Consider the following 17,094-nt stretch of genomic DNA (forward strand, 5'->3'; position numbering starts at 1 on the left):
CCTCTGCGACTGGCACGGCCCTCTGCACGCTAGTGCCCGGCTGGTCCCACCACGCACAGGACCAGCAGTTATGCCAGCCACCTGGGGCTCTGGATGGGCAGCAGCCTGCTGGGCTGTTGTGATGGAAAGGGTCTGTCAGGCCAGCGCTTGATGGCGCCTCCCCTGGGGCACCAGGACAGCAGGCTGGAACCAGCCCGGCTCAGAGCATGGCCTGGACCCTGCTCCCAGCAGATCTGGAAAGTCACTTGCTGGGCAGCGTCACTCCGCTGGTTTCAGCAGATTCCCTCCTGCAGGACACCCGGCTGGGCCTGCAGAACACGCTGCCCCCGGGGACCGGGGAGCCCGGCAGCTCGGCTCAGGCTGGGTGTGGACAGGGTGGCGGGAGCAAGACTCGAACACAAATCCGGCCGGTAGCGCAGAGAATGGGCCGGGCCCGGTGGGCTTGACCCAGGAGCGACACCACTGAGACCGGTGGCACATGACCAGCCGGGAGGATGGACAGGTCGAGAAGGAGGCAAGACCTACACGCTCCCACCCCGCCCGGTTCCCTTGGGCTACTGCAGGTTTCCTGGGGCTTTGGCCAGTGCGGCCGGTAACCCCCCAAGTTTGCACCCTGGCGCTGAGCATGCCTCCGGGTGCCCAGCTGCCTGCAAGATGCTGCTACCCTCGGCCCACGCTGCCTGAGCCTATACATCACCCTCACCCCGTACCCCCCAGTCCGTCCCCTGGGCCTGGGGCAGAATCGCCCGTGCCATATCCCCGCCTCCCGGCTGCATGAAGGGGCGATGGTGCCTCTTGTCCCGGGGAGAGCGTCCCCCCCGGGGCCACACACACGCAAAGGGAAGAAGCGGCACTTGCTTTCGCTGACTGAGGGGATGGATTGGGGCCCGCAGCAGGGCAGCAGTTTGAGGAGTCGCTGCTTCAGGGCTTTTTTGGTTTGGCCGGGCGGGTTGCCTAGAAAAAACAAGAGTCACCAAGCAGAAGAGTTAACAAAGCAGCAGCCCGTCCCCTGCCCCACCCCCAGCGACGAGCCAGAGGTAAGACCCAGCCATGCCAGACACGGGCGCTGCGGGCAGGGAGAGACGCATACAGCCTGAGAGGGCAGCAGGGCCCAGCTCTGCCCCTGGCTCCCCGCGAGCCCTGTGGGAATAGGAACAAACCCTTCGCCTGCCCACAGCCCCACCCATATTCAGCCAGGCCAGCTTTAGCTTGGAGGGTGGGGAACCACTGGGTCACTATTGGGCTGCAGGGCCTGAGGGATTTTGAGGTGCCCACAGGCAGATCTCCCTAGCACAGGTGCTCCCCCTTTCCTGCTGCCAGAAGGAGGGGGTCCCGGCTTTGCTGCTGGGGAGAGGAGAGGCTGTTCCCGCTCTGGAGAGGGTGATAGGCTGGCTGGAATTTTCAGGCTTGCTTTGGACCCAGAGAGGCTGTTGGCATCCAAGGTCAACCCTGTTTGTGCATTGGTCACCGGGGGAGTTGGCGAGTTACGCAGGAGCGGGGAGCGTCTGTGCGGGGTCTCGGGTTGGGCCATTCGGAGACGTAGCGCATGGACCATGATTGCCCACAGGTCAGCGGGGAGATGCCACTGGCCAGGAGCTAAGGGGAGGGGGCCGAACCTCTGGCTTTTTCTTTTTTTTTGCAGGGAGGGAATTAGCCATCGGCACAGCCTCACTGAGGGAGGGAGGGAGGGAATGGCCATCGCTGGGGGTCCTTAGGGCGAGATGGGCTGGGACTGAAGTAGCTGGGAGCACCCCCTACAGCCAGCTCTTGCCCCGCTCCCTACAGCACCCCCTACTGGGAGAGGCTGGGGCTGGAGTAGCCAGGAGCTCCCCCACAGCCAGCGCTCCTGCTCCGCTCCCCACGTATGAATTATAGGGGGGGCCAAACTGGTGACATTCCCCAGGGACACTCCCGTAACTCCCTGTGGGCAACAAACATCTGAGCACACCACAGAATCTCCTGGGTCAACCAACAGCTCCAAGCCACTGGTCTAAGAGCCAGGTGTGACGAAGTGGGACTGTTCTTAATGTTTCCTCTGAATACTGTGGGGGTGCCTCAGTTTCCCGTATGCAGTTCTTAAGTATCTAGGGGGTGGGGTAAGGGTGTACGATCATTGCAGAGCCCTAGAGGGCAGGTGTGTGCAGGGGTCTGGACACAGACAATGGCCGACACCCTGTTTCCTGGCCACTGATGGCCTGGGCCCTTCCCCCCTGCCAGGTGAGAGCTAAAGGGTTGGAGAACAAAGGAATCAGGTGACCTCCTGGCCCGGGAAAGGGACAAAGCCCAGAGGAGGGGGGGCTGGAGGGAGTTTCAGTTTGGGGCTGGCTGGGACATGGAGTGAAGGGCAGACGGGGTTGTCTGGCTCACTGCCCCCCAAAATGGACCCAGCTGAGGGGTCCGGTTCTCTGCACCTACAAGCTCTGTGTTAGACCATGTTCCTGTCGTCTAATAAACCTCTGTTTTCCTGGCTGGCTGAGAGTCCCGTCTGACTGCGGAGTTGGTGTGCAGGACCCTCTGGCTGCCCCAGGACCCCGCCTGGGCGGACTTGCTGTGGGAAACGCACGGAGGGGCAGAGGATGCTGAATGCTCCGAGGTCAGACCCAGGAAGGTGGAAGCCGTGTGAGCTGTGTGTCCTGCAGACAGGCTGCTCCCAGAAAGGAGACTTCCCCAGAGTCCTGCCTGGCTTCATGGGGAGCAGTTCCAGAGCATCGCCCAGGGACTCCGTGACAACTGAACATTAAGAACAGTCCCACTTCGTCACACCAGGGAGGGGAGCAGGAGAGGGGCTCTGCCCCCAGGAGGGGGCCCTGGCCCCACTGAAATCAACCTCCATCAAGGACACTGGGGTTAGGACTTCACACCCTGACGGCAGCTTGGCCCATGGGTGGGATTAGACCCCTAATGCCAGGGCTTCTGGGTCACAAGCAATTGCCAGCTGTGGGTTCAGGAGAGGACCTCTCCCAGGGCACGTGGCAGGGGTTTGGGGCTTGCCCCAGGATCCCCAGGAAGGTGCGGGAGCTGCAGGGGCTGGTTAGGGACGGCTAAGATCCCAGGGGATCAGTACACTGAGGAACTGACCGTGTCCGAGACAGGAGTCTGTGATTTTCAGACTAGCAGCCACTGATGGCCCAGGGCACACCCCGTGATGAGGCTGTGGGGAGAGAGGCGCTGGCCAGGGAGGGGGAAGCTGCTGTGAGTGGGGCTGGGTTTGTTCCTTTCCCCACACACAACGCTTGTTTGAAAATGACTAAAACACAAAACAGAGCCGCACAAATTAAACTGCAACATGCAACTCGCACAGCATGGCGGGCAGGGGGATGGATGAGTGGGCAGGCAGGTGGACGGATGGGTGGATGGGTGGACGGGCAGGCGGGTGGGCGGGGGGATGGATGAGTGGGCAGGCGGATGGGTGGACAGGCAGACTGGCGGGCAGATGGGTGGACGGGCAGGCAGGCGGGCGGGATCAGACCCGCAGGGCCCTGGTCTGAGACAGCCAGAAGGAGCCGGGGGTAAGGCTGTCACTGCTCCGTGGGGCTTTGACAAGGCAGCATGACAGCATCAGACCCCCACAAGAACCCCCGGGCTTCGGATATGGAAACTGCCCCTGCCCCCGACTGAGCTGGGCCAGACACGGCTCATTCCTCACTCCCGGGGACTCCAGAGGGGGACTCTGGGTTCTGGGCTGGGACGTAAGCAAAGAGCTGCACCATCACACGCAGCTCTGCTGGGGCCCCTCACTCCTGACCCACAGCCCCCTGCTAGCCCAGCCTGGGCTCCCCGACCCAGCTCTGCCGGGGCCCCTCACTCCTGACCCACAGCCCCCTGCTAGCCCAGCCTGGGCTCCCCGACCCAGCTCTGCCGGGGCCCCTCACTCCTGACTCGCAGCCCCCTGCTAGCCCAGCCTGGGCTCCCCCCTCCCCGTGCTCTGCCGGGGCCCCTCACTCCCGACCCGCAGCCCCCTGCTAGCCCAGCCTGGGCTCCCCGACCCAGCTCTGCCGGGGCCCCTCACTCCTGACTCGCAGCCCCCTGCTAGCTCAGCCCTGGGCTCCCCCCTCCCCGTGCTCTGCCGGGGCCCCTCACTCCTGACCCACAGCCCCCTGCTAGCCCAGCCTGGGCTCCCCGACCCAGCTCTGCCGGGGCCCCTCACTCCTGACCCACAGCCCCCTGCTAGCCCAGCCTGGGCTCCCCGACCCAGCTCTGCCGGGGCCCCTCACTCCTGACTCGCAGCCCCCTGCTAGCCCAGCCTGGGCTCCCCCCTCCCCGTGCTCTGCCAGGGCCCCTCACTCCTGACTCGCAGCCCCCTGCTAGCCCAGCCTGGGCTCCCCCTCCCCGTGCTCTGCCGGGGCCCCTCACTCCCGACCCGCAGCCCCCTGCTAGCCCAGCCTGGGCTCCCCGACCCAGCTCTGCCGGGGCCCCTCACTCCTGACTCGCAGCCCCCTGCTAGCCCAGCCCTGGGCTCCCCCCTCCCCGTGCTCTGCCGGGGCCCCTCACTCCTGACCCACAGCCCCCTGCTAGCCCAGCCCTGGGCTCCCCCCTCCCCGTGCTCTGCCGGGGCCCCTCACTCCCGACCCGCAGCCCCCTGCTAGCCCAGCCTGGGCTCCCCCCTCCCCGTGCTCTGCCGGGGCCCCTCACTCCCAACCCGCAGCCCACTGCTAGCCCAGCCTGGGCTCCCCGACCCAGCTCTGCCGGGGCCCCTCACTCCCAACCCGCAGCCCACTGCTAGCCCAGCCTGGGCTCACCGACCCAGCTCTGCCGGGGCCCCTCACTCCCGACCCGCAGCCCACTGCTAGCCCAGCCTGGGCTCCCCGACCCAGCTCTGCCGGGGCCCCTCACTCCCGACCCGCAGCCCACTGCTAGCCCAGCCTGGGCTCCTCCCTCCCCGTGCTCTGCCAGGGCCCCTCACTCCTGACCCTCAGCCCCCTGCTAGCCCAGCCCTGGGCTCCCCGACCCAGCTTTGCCGGGGCCCCTCACTCCCGACCCGCAGCCCACTGCTAGCCCAGCCTGGGCTCCCCGACCCAGCTCTGCCGGGGCCCCTCACTCCTGACCCGCAGCCCACTGCTAGCCCAGCCTGGGCTCCCCGACCCAGCTCTGCCGGGGCCCCTCACTCCCGACCCGCAGCCCACTGCTAGCCCAGCCTGGGCTCCCCCCTCCCCGTGCTCTGCCAGGGCCCCTCACTCCTGACCCGCAGCCCCCTGCTAGCCCAGCCCTGGGCTCCCCGACCCAGCTCTGCCGGGGCCCCTCACTCCCGACCCGCAGCCCCCTCTTGAGCAGGGCTGCTCTAATTCCCAGCCCGTCCTCTTGGCCCTGTCAGTAGTAAGGGCCTGTTCTGACTTCAACAGCCGACTCTGCCTTGGACCTCTGCCCTACACCCCCCCCCCCGCCAGGGCAGTGCCCCCCAGCACTGCCACAGCCCCCTCAAGGGTTCCAGACACCATCCTACTTGCTCCTTCCTCTGCTGAATGCTGACATGGCAGGGAAGGAGGTTCAACATGTCTCCGGCCCCCCATGCAGCTCCCTGCACTGAGCTGTCCCTGCTGCAGGTGCAGGCTGGGCGGGGGTGCCTGGCTTTGTAGGGAGGCTCTCAGGAGCTCTTTGCCAGGCCCCTGGGGGGTGCCAGGCAGCAGGGACTCCCCAGCACAGCAACCCCCATCTGCCCTCCTTGCTTAGAGTCTGGGCTTTCATCAGTCCCCCTGCCCCAAATTAAATCCCTTGGACTGGGCCCTTGCCCCTTCAGCTGGCATGCCCAGGTCTGCCCACCCACACCCTCCCTGTCCCTGGGGCCCCTTCGGGTTGTCTCAGGCCAGGAGTCTCAGAGCGCAGCAGCCTCCCTGGACGACACGGACAAGAGGGGTCAGAGCAGCACCAGGACACGGCCCCCCGAGGAAAGGAACAGCTGCGGGGGGGCGGGACTGATGCTGACGGGTGCAGGGTCTCTTTGGGGCTCCCTACGCACAGCGCTGCCCCGCTCTGCCCCACAAGGCTGGGGTGTTAGATACCCCCCATCTACATGAGAATTAAATATTTCCAGCACCAGCCCAGTGGGGTGGAGTAGGAGGAGAGCGGAGAGGTTTTACCGACAGCCCTTCTCCTCCCTGTGCACACGGGACTCATGTTCCCCGGTTAACCCTCGACCTCTGCTGAAATGCCCCTAGCTGCGGCTGGCGGGGGTATTGGGCTCTGGGTGGGAACTGGGATCAGCAGGTCATCACAGAGCACTGAGCGGTCCTGAGTCACTACACTGAGCCATTTCAGCGTGAGCTAGATTCGAACCAGTGTCCTACCGGTCTGGGCCCATTGCTGCTCCTCAGCCACCGGCACGTCCCCAGCACGGCAGCTGTTTGGGTGGAAGTGGCTCAGCGTTTGGGTGCAGGCAGGGTCCCCAGGCTCCAGAGGCAGGGACTGTCTGGACACTGCTGCAGTCGGGGTGACAGGACTCAGGGATCCCCGAACTCTAGTATTGCTGAGATCCGGGGGTGGGGGGAGGTAGGGCAACCCCTGAAATTCAAGCTCTGCCCTGACAAGTCCACGTGGCCACGGGAACGTGGGGTTCTGGGTTTGTGGCTCAGTTTTATATTATTTTTTGGGGAAACTGCAAACAACCAATTTTCATTTCATTAAAAAAAATTTTTTTCTTGAATTTTCTGATTTCTCAATGAACCGGTTCCAAAGGATTCAAACACAACTGAACCCAGACCGGGTCACCTGGGGAGTTTCCCACTTTCTCTCCTCCACCCCTGTTTGCTAGTGGAAGAAAAGAGGGGTGGGGAGAAGAAAGCACCCCAAAGCTGATTTTGATTCTAAATGATTTTCTTCTGTTTACAATTTCAGACAAAAAAAAGGGGAAATTTCACACAATACAAATGTTGGGTGGGAAAGTTTTATTTTATGCATAAAGTCACTTTTCATTAAAAAAACCCCTAACCTAAAAAAAGACCCTCTGACAAAAATAACTGCTAGCCAGCCCCAGTCAATTTCTTCCACCCAGTCTCTCAATCTCCAGGTTAAATTACCAGCCCTGCAAAGGCCCCTGAGATCTGAAACACAAGCTGGGTCTTTCCTGGCTTGTGCACGGTGATTCTAAAACTGGCGCGATCCGACCTGAAGAGAAGCCAGCTCACCTTCCTGGTGCTGTCTCTGTGCTTGGCCTGACTATTCGTTCGTTTGTCTGTCTGTCTGGCAGGGGGCAGATCTGATGAGTAATAAGATGCTGTCTTGACAGAGCTGCTTTTTGGGGGCTTTAACGTGCAGTGGGAAAGGGACACTGCGGCTTGAAAGTGAAATTCACCAGAGGGTCAGCACAAGTCCTAAAAGGCGTGGGCATCACACTAATGCCTAGGCTGTGTACTAGGCACAGCGGCAAATTTCACCCTTCAAGCATCACTGGGCTAGTTCTGGGCCCTGCCCTCAGCCGTTCTTGAGCCGGGCTGTGGGAATTCACCGCAGCCCAGGGATAAAAGGCGACCCAAGCAATGCAACGCAGAATGATTGTGCATCGCACCCCGGGGCAGGACATCCAGGAAGGGAGGGCTGGGGGGAGGGAGGGAGAGACAGAGGAACCATCACACACAGAGAAAGATGCAACAGAGAAGAAACTCTGGTTGAACTCACAAAGGCAGCAGGTAAATGCACGTGCAGCAGGTCAAGTCGGGTGCAAGTTACACTTTAGTTTGTAAAAATAAAGAAGAAGAAACAAAACACACGGACATTTCTTAAGGATGGAAATCGAACAGGGGCAAGTTCCAGGGGTCCGCGAGGGGGGCAGGGGGGGCTAATGTCAGCACATGCAGCCTAACCATGGAGGGAGGGCAGTTGTTTGGGTTGGTTTGGGGTTGGTTTGTTTTTTGCTGTCCTGGCTTTTGCTCTCCCGCCTCTGTGGGAAACTGGGCTGGAAAGGCTCATTGGGGGTTAGCTCCTGGTTGTGTCTTTTCTCTCTACACAACACTGAGACCACGAGGAAACCACAGGGGCCCAGCTGGGTTCCAGATACCCCGTGTCTTAACTATACACCAACATCCGCAGGCCAGCTAGGGCCCTGTTCTCTTCTGCGGCAGACGCCGGAAGCCCATGGGGGACTCTCTCCGACGATCCAAAGGGATCCTACTCGCCCACCACGCCTCGCTCGCACACTGGGTCAGCAGCCTGTTCTTTACTGAGCCAACATCACACCCCACACACGTGGCTCCCTACCCCCCTCGCCACGACCCAGTCAACCTACCAGCCAACCTGCCCCAGACGTGCAAACAGAGACGGCTCAGGGAGTATTTCAGCAGCCGCTGGGAAGCCCATATGGTGCCCTACAGCTCAGGGGTTTTGCAAAAGGAACAGACACACGAGCACACAACCCTGCACCCTGCCCGACGCCCCGAGTGAAGCGGAACCTCCCAGCGCGCTGTTCAGAAGGACTCCAACTCCAGGATCGGAAAATCAATCCCAGGGCACGTGGGGAACAAAGCAGAGACGCCTAGATCTGCAGAGCGGGCCACTGTGCCTGGCTGGATCCGGTCAGCACCCTGTCCCGCATAACCCGCCGTGTGCTCCAGGACCAGCTGGGGTAGCTGTTGGCTGTGGTGAGTGGTTGCTTCCTGGTGGCCTGCTGTTGATCTCTGCCAGTAACTGGATCTGGTGGGATCTCTTAGGGCTGTAGCAGTGGAAGGGGTTACTGCAGGTCCTGTAACAAGCAGCTTTCCAGAGCCAGTGCTCAGTGATCTGAGTGAGCTGAACTCCAGCTGGGATCCGGGTGGATTTCGGACTGTGCTTTCAGTAGGAACAGATTGCAGGATACTGGGCTGACGATTGTAGCCCTGGCTACTCTCCGCCTGCTGGAGCAGCATCTCTGCGAGTGGCACAGCGTGATCCTGGCACCTGCCTGGGCGGGACCTGGCCTGATCAGCGAGAGCCCAGGGTGACGCAGCAGGGAGTGGGGCGGATTGACCTGGGGATGTCGCAGGGAGTTTTACTGGGACTGTCTGCATTGAGGATGGGATAGCAGGGGGGGTTTCACTGGAGGGAGGATACCTGAGCCTGTCACCTGAGCCAGGAGGGGGGTTGGGGCCTGATGGCACCTTTCCCGGGAAACTGGACAAAGGCTGGAGTAGGAGCCAGGGGGAGGCTGGGGGAGACTGCTGGAGAGGGTTTGATTATTGGAAGTGGACTGGGGGAAAGGGAGGGAGCCCCAGGGCTGGGGTCTAAGCTCTCTGCCTCCCAGATGGACCGGACTGAGGGGGTCCTGTTGTCTGTACCTACAAGCTCTGGTTTGGACTGTGTTCCTGTCGTCTAATAAACCTTCCGTTTTTGCTGGCTGGCTGAGAGTCGCAGTGAATCGCAGGAAGAGGGGTGCAGGGCTCTGACTCCCCCACACTCTGTGACACCCACCACAGGAGTTCGTTCTCCTTATCGGGCTGGAAAGGGAGCAGGTCCTGGCTGAGATCCCATTATTACGAGGTAATCCCCATTCCCATTGCAGCGCTGCTCGGGGCCGTCCCCACGCCTGCTCCTGAGTTGGCTGCACCCCCAGGATCAGCCGCTCCACACCTAACCGAGTGCCAGGACAGCTGGACCGGCGCTAAGTGACCTGGCTGGTGCCCCAGGGCCCTCCCCGGAGGGACAGCCTGCAAAGCCACTAGGTACATCACAGCCTGGCCTGCGTGCAGCAGCTGCCCAGCACTGGGCCGCATGCATGTGAGGAACCAGCTCGCAACAGGGAACTCAGCCCTCCAAAGGGACCCTACGCAAACAACAGGGACCCTACGCAAACAAACCAGAGGCCCAGACCAACCCTATGACCGCAAGCCAGCGTGCAGGGACCAGGCGCGTACACCAGCAAACCCACACGCCCTGCACTGGCCCCCCCACAATACCAAGCCAGTGCCCAGGGCCCCCTTCCCCGCTCCAAAAGACCCTACAACAAACACAGCACTGGGCTGAAAGGTGTGCGATGCCTCCGCCCTGGAACGGCGGGAACCCCAGCTCCCAGCCGCCTCCTGGGACAACGGAACCAGCCCCGCTCCCGCCCGCTGGCACAAGGGTCCAGGCTCCAAGGCTTGTGCTCTTGGAGGTCCTGGGCAGGATCCAGGCACTTTGCCAGCCCGGCTCCCCAGTGCCCACCCCGGCAGGCGGCCTCGAGCGGGCGGCTGCCCAGCATGTCCCCTGCAGCCCGACCCGGTCCCCAGGGCAATGCAGGTCCGACACTGCTGCTCGGGGGTGTGCCCCGGCTGACCCCCGCCTGGCTGGCCACGTGCAGTACAGGGGGCTGGATGGAGCCAGCCAGGCAGCAGGGGGCCATGCTAGCCACAAGGCAGCTTTGAGCGCTTCACCCCCTCACTAGCCTGAAAATCCTCCCCCTCCCAGATGGGAATAGCCCCCGCAGCAACACATGGGACTATGGGGCTGGGGAGGCGGGGGAGAGAGTCTCATGGAGCTGGCCCCCAAAGGTTAATGTCCTGACGTCCTGCCTTGCTTTAGTGGGTGACTCTGCCAGGGCTTCCCAGGTGGGGCAGGGGGTGCCACGGGACCTGAACAACCCACCCTAGCCGGCTGCATCCCAGACAGGGGCTGTAGGAAGCAGGACCACAGCTGCCCGGGGGCTGGCTCCGTCCTGGCACCCGGGAGATAAGCCCAGGCCTGAAGGGGGCAGGTTGCAACCCTGGAGCAGCGAGCCCCCCGTGCATAAAGGGGAGGCAGAGGGGAGGAGGGAGACAGGTGGGGAAGCAGAGGAGGGGGAGAGCCACCCCCAGGAGCAGGGATTCTGCAGCCCATGTGCTCCGGAGAAGCTGCCCCCTCCTCATGCCCTCCGGGCTGGAGATAATTGGGCACACAAAATAACCCCCTCCCTGGCCCCTCCCTGCCCAGCGGACTCAGCCTCAGCCCAAACCTGCTGCCAGGGCCAGGGCCTGCTGTGGTGACTCCAGACCTGCAGCCCCCGGGAGGAATCCGAGCCTCGCTGCTTCCCCGGCAGCCAACGGTGAAAACGGCCATTGGCTTTGATGGGCTCAGATCTGGCACCCCTGAGCCCCCAGAACTCGATGGCTAGTGCCCTGCGAGATCCACATCATTGTCACCCCAGTGCCGCTCTGTGCCATCACAAACTGGGGCCCGTTGCACCCACGAAGCCGGCTGCCCCCAGGCACTCAGTGCGTCCTGCACCGCACCGACCCCGCTGCCCTCCCGACCTGGCTTCCCCGCGCTCAGGGCCGCGTTCGACTGCATGGCCCCTGAGCAGCTTGGGCACGAAGCAGGGGGCTGCAGCTCCCCCCCGCCCCGGGCTCTGACTCCAGTGAGCAGTGTCACGGAGTGTGGGGGAGTCCGGGCCCTGCACCCCTCTTCCTGGGATTCACCGTGACTCTCAGCCAGCCAGTAAAGCGGAAAGTTTATTGGACAATAGGAACACAGTCCGAAACAGAGCTTGTGTGTACAACCGGGACCCCTCAGTCAAGTCCTTCTGGGGGGGCAGGGAGCTCAGACCCCAGCCCTGGGGTTCCCTGTGTTCCTCCACCCAGCCCGAAACTGAAACCAACCCCCCACAGCCGGCTCTCTCCTGCAGCCTTTGTCCAGTTTCCCGGGCCAAGGTGTCACCTGGCCCCACCCCCTTCCTGGCTCAGGTGACAGGCTCATCCCCTGCTCTCCCATCCCCAGGCCCAGAAGAACTGGACGACATTCCCCGGTCAATCCACCCCGTTCCCTACTGCGTCACAAGCGGCTCCCCCTCGTGCCCCCGGCTGCTCCTCTCTGGGCCAAGGGTGGGACGTTGCAGGTGTCAAATCCAGCTGCTACTTTTATACTATACTTTTGTGTGTGTGTGTCCCCGGGGAAAAGGGTGTGTGTGTGAGAAAGCCTGGATTTGTGCTGGAAATGGCCCACCTTGATTACCATGCACATTGTCGGGAGAGTGGTCACTTCGGATGAGCTATTACCAGCAGGAGAGTGAGTTTGTGTGTGTATAGGGGTCGGGGTGTGTGTGTGTGAGAAAATCTGGATTTGTGCTGGAAATGGCCCACCTTGATTATCATGCACATTGTAGGGAGAGTGGTCACTTCGGATGGGCTATTACCAGCAGGAGAGTGAATTTGTGTGTGTGTTTTTTGGAGGGGAGTGAGAGAACCTGGATTTGTGCAGGAAATGGCCCACCTTGATTATCATACACATTGTGAAGAGAGTTGTCACTTTGGATGGGCTATCACCAGCAGGAGAGTGAGTTTGTGGGGGGGGGAGGGGGGGGAGGGTGAGAGAACCTGGATTTGTGCTAGAAATGGCCCAACTTGATGATCACTTTAGATAAGCTATTACCAGCAGGACAGTGGGGTGGGAGGGGGTATTGTTTCACGTTCTCTGTGTGTATATAAAGTCTGCTGCAGTTTCCACGATATGCATCCGATGAAGTGAGCTGTAGCTCACGAAAGCTCATGCTCAAATAAATTGGTTAGTCGCTAAGGTGCCACAAGTCCTCCTTTTCTTTCTGCGAATACAGACTAACACGGCTGTTACTCTGAAACCTTTTATACTACTGATGCCCAACCTCCCCCCCCACATCCCCTTACCCTCCACCCCCACCTTCTCCCCTCTCAGACCCACCATCCCCGGCTCATCCATCACCATCCTCAGGTCAGCTCTCCCAGGTGCTTCCCCGGTCTGCAGAGCTGGGGCACAGGGGCTCCGGGTGCGTTTCCAGAGCAGAGGACCCAAGCTGAAACAGAGCCAGGCCAGTGCAGCCATCAAGGAGCGGTCAAGGGCACTGGACAGCCTCAGTGTGGTCTGGAGAAGATGTGGAAATTGACCTGCTAAGGTGATGGGAGAGGGAGGATTATGGGGGGGACCTTTCCGGCTCCCAGCTGCTCCAGCATCACCGCTCCAGACGGTGCAAATAATTCTCCTGTGCTGTAAAATACCCTTGTTAGTTAGCGGTGACAGAACGAGCCATAGCTGGGGTTAAATGACCTGCAGCGGGGAACACCTGGGTTACAGATTCGGGGGGAAAACGATACAGGACCCCTCAGGACTGGAGTGAGCTGCCGAGGAAGGCCAGGGAGCTATGCAGGGCTAGGCCAGGCTCCCCTTTAGTAGGGACAATGAAATCAGTCGTGCCCCACGCCTGGCGCTTTGCACGGGACAATTTGGTGAAAAAGACACGAATTTGCAAAATGTTTTGGATGGGCCTGAATCTGCTGTTTTGGTCTGAAAAGTTTTGCCCAGCTCTACGCAGAGCTTGCGGGTCAGGGTGGATTCGCCCTGGGGCTCCAGAGATGCGGAGGAGGTCATCCACCTGCTCAGGCCACCTTGTTCAGCACCCTCGCGGCCCAAAGTCCTTTGCAAATCACAGCTAAGTACCCTGGGAACTCCTCCCCCAGCAAGCAGCCTCCGAGAAAGAAGCACAGAGGTTTTTCCTGCTATCTGACGTTGCATGTTGCCTCAATTAAAAACAGCTTAGTTCCTTTCAGTGCACATAATTCCCCCAAGGTCACGGCAGGACGCGTAGCGTGGAGCGAGCCAGGAAGCCGCTTGCTCAAAGGCATGTGTGAGCAGCTCAAGTCAGACCCGTCGCACCCGGCGCTGGTGGCTGCAGGGAGCTATGCGGATCAGAGAGCACTTAGGACACGGAAGCAGGGGGGATGCACTTTAGGATCATGTGCCAGCCCTCTAGAACTGGAGAAATCCCACTGGATTCCCAGGGAGAAAATAAAACATCCCTCCAGCTGCTTTCCATGCTAATGGAGGGCAGGGAGGTTCGCGCTTTGTAACTTACAATGCTGGACACAAACCAAAGCTTCCTGCAATAAGGAAGCCGCTTGTTCCTGGAAAGCCATCCTTGCTGGCTCCCGAGAGAGAATTTACTCTGGGGGGTTCTCACAACATAATTTTGGTGGCCTCAGAGTGCGGCCACCAACGCTTGCTGGTGGCCGCTCTGGGAATTTTTCCTAAAATACTTAATTAACTTTAGGAAAAACAAACAAATATGCACCTAGACATGTCCAGATCAGTGTCATTGATTTATGTCGGTTATTTTTTGCAGACTCAATAATCAAAATAACGTACAGTTGTCGCTATTGTTTACTGGACCTAGACAGACTAGAAACACAAATAAGGTGCTTTGCACGTTCTTGTCTTTTTTTGTTGTTTCTTTGGGTTTTTGGTTGCTGGTTTGTTTTTGTTTTTTAGACTTGCTAGCTAGTAAGTCTGCTGCTGTGAAAACTGATATTTCTGTTTGTTAATTTTGCTTTTCACAGCAGACTTACTCAGCCCTGGCAAGCCAGGGGACAAATTAAGCCCTGAATGGAGAGGTGGGTAGGGAGGCAGCAGGGGCCAGGGGCAATAGAGGGCTGGGGGAGGCACCAGGGGCCAGAGGCGATGGGGGAGGGTGGTGATCCCAGGGCCGGAGCCCGAAACCCCATGGCTGGAGCCTGCCACCAAACATCCCAGGGCTGAAGCTGGAAGCCCAAGCCCCACTGTTCCTGGGAAAATGGGGAACTCACATGGGCTGCCTGCTCCTCTGGTGTTTGTGGCTCCAGAGGGGGGCAGAGCCCAACTCCTACTGGTGCTCCCAGGGAAGGGCCACAAGAAAAAACCCTGATGGTCGCATGCGCCCACAGCGGGTGCATTTGAGAAACATTTCGGCTGGGCTATCTAACTATACTAATATCACCATTCAGCCTGCAAGAGTCAAAAGCCATACAAAGGAATTATGGAGCCCACTGCTGAAATGCAGCCACCTCTGGGGTGGCACACGACAACTACTTAACAGCACACAGCAACACTGCGCAACCACAGAGGCTAGGAGGTGAAGATTTATTTTTAAATTCAGTTGAAACTGACCTGTATGTTTACACCCCCAGTTGGATTTGGATCGGGCCTTGGATTGGGTTGGAGAGGGCACTGAATGCCACAGGGATTTTAATGTCCATCAGTGAGCAGAATCTTGATTTCATGCTGCTTCTGGACTAATGCACCTCTGAGCCCGCCATACGTCTGATGCCTCACTGGGGTTTCAGTATCGGACCCAGAGCCGAGTGCCACCTCCCAAATCCCCTACCCCGCTCCCGGCAGCTACGCGTGTTCTAACGGGGGAGACATCCCATTTTGCCCGCTGACAGCCTCCTGCTTCCCGCGGAGAGCCAAGTGGCTCGCAGCCCGAGGCTGGACACCTGCAGCCCGGCGCTCGCTTCCAGCTGACATACTGCAGAGCAGAGAGAAGGGCACAAATTGCAATGGGGATTCCGGTTTGTTACTGAGACCTCAGCTCACAATTCTTGGTCCCCTCTGTGTTCAATACAAGCCCCCAAGCCTCGTGTTATGCACAAAACCCAGCAAGCAACAGGTGGCTTGGTCTCTTCTGACACTTCTCCCCTTACAGGAATTGCTAGTGGGGCCCAGTAGCCCTCCGACAGGAGCGCGCTAGTGGGCAAGGATTCAATACCAGGGGGAGGAAGCCTGGCCGACTGGGTAGGGCACTTCCTGTTCTGTCTCAGACTCCCTGAGTGACCTTGGGGACGTCACTAAGCCGCATGGTGCCTCATGTTCCCCATCAGTAAAATGGGGATCTGTAGTCCCCTGTTCCACGGGCGTTGGTAACATAAATATGTTAAAGATTGCGAGGCGTTTACCTTCAGATCCTGCAGTGCTGGGGGCCAGCTCTCTACCAAAGACAGGCAGACAATGTCCTGACGTGCATGGAACGGCTGCCATATGAGGAGAGATTAATAACACTGGGACTTTTCAGCTTGGAAAAGAGAGACTAAGGGAGGATATGATTGAGGTGATTGGGGGGAGGGATAGCTCAGTGGTTTGAGCATTGGCCTGCTAAAGCCAGGGTTGTGAGTTCAAACCTTGAGGGGGCCATTTGGGATCTGGGGCAAAAACTGGGGATTGGTCCTGCTTTGAGCAGGGGGTTGGACTAGATGACCTCCTGAGGTCCCTTCCAACCCTGATATTCTGTGATTCTGTGAGGTCTATAAAATCATGACTGGTGTGGAGAAAGTAAATCAGGAAGTTATTTACTCCTTCTCATAACACAAGAACTAGGGGCCACTCAATGAAATTAATAAGCAGCAGGTTTAAAACAAACAAAAGGAAATATTTTTTCCACACCGCACACAGTCAACCTGTGGAACTCCTTGCCAGAGGATGTTGTGAAGGCCAAGACTATAACTGGGTTCAAAAAAGAACTAGATACATTCATGGAGGATAGGCTCATCAATGGCTATTAGCCAGGATGGACAGGGGTGGTATCCTTACCCTCTATTTGCCAGAAGCTGGGAATGGGCAACAGGGGATGGATCCCTTGATGATTCCCTGTTCTGTTCATTCCCTCTGGGGCACCTGGCACTGGTCACTGTTGGCAGACAGGATACTGGGCTCGATGGACCTTTGGTCTGACCCAGTCTGGCCGTTCTTATGTTCTTATGCATTGAAACTGCGTTGACTTGACTGACTCACTAACTCCATCCTCCTCGGCAGAAGGGTGCTGGCAAAGGGAGAGGAGTGGAGATACATCTAATTCCAAATATAACTTCCCATGGCAGTTCCACCTCATCAGGTCTCTTACAGACCCAGCTCCGTCTTCATCATTCCAGATTCAAAACAGGACCCCAGGGAAAGCATGCAAGACAAGACGTAGCCTAGATGCATCGTCAGGAGAAATAATCCTGAGCCTGGAGCGAGCAGCCCTGGGTGAGTCCGTCTGTAGCTATTGTCATTGGGGTTGGCGGGGGATCCTCTGGGACAGCCAGTCTGTAGCTGGAGGGTGGGATCCTAGCTCCCCAGAGCACCCCTTTGAACCACTCAGTGCTGAAAAGAACAAAGAGCCTAGCAGAAGTCCTGGCTCTCTGGGTTGCTGGCAGCCAGCTCACCTCGCGGTTAGGGCAGATGGCCAAGCCGGGATCTCGGTCACGATTCAGTGTCAGACTCTCTCTCTTCACCCCAGCTGTGAAGTTGGGGTAACGCTCGAGTGCCTCCCGGGGGGCTGGGAGGCCGGGGCCAAGGGCACAGGGCAGTTTGTGCCATTGTTGCCCCGCTCAGAGCCATGGGGGAATTGCTCATTTCCTCATAAGTTACCGAGCCTCGCCTGGCTGCAGGTGGTGACCCCACGCGCCCCTCAGTGATCCCCAC

At 59.5% G+C, this 17,094-nt stretch overlaps 1 protein-coding gene across 5 annotated transcripts in view; it reads right to left on the reverse strand.

The window, feature by feature from the left end:
• KCNIP2 (potassium voltage-gated channel interacting protein 2) overlaps window positions 1–17,094 on the reverse strand; it is a 135,396-nt gene that overhangs the window by 15,828 nt on the left and 102,474 nt on the right. For 2 of the 5 annotated variants that reach the window (XM_078853885.1, XM_078853886.1), the window contains exon 2: window positions 859–954. The exons of the other annotated variants lie outside the window; for them this stretch is intronic. In XM_078853885.1, coding sequence (XP_078710011.1) covers window positions 859–954 — 96 coding nt within the window. The remainder of the gene's footprint in view (window positions 1–858; window positions 955–17,094) is intronic. 5 annotated transcript variants of the gene reach the window in all.

This window comes from Lepidochelys kempii, chromosome 7, assembly GCF_965140285.1.
Source record: "Lepidochelys kempii isolate rLepKem1 chromosome 7, rLepKem1.hap1, whole genome shotgun sequence".
In the NCBI taxonomy this organism is placed as follows: Eukaryota; Metazoa; Chordata; order Testudines; family Cheloniidae; genus Lepidochelys; species Lepidochelys kempii.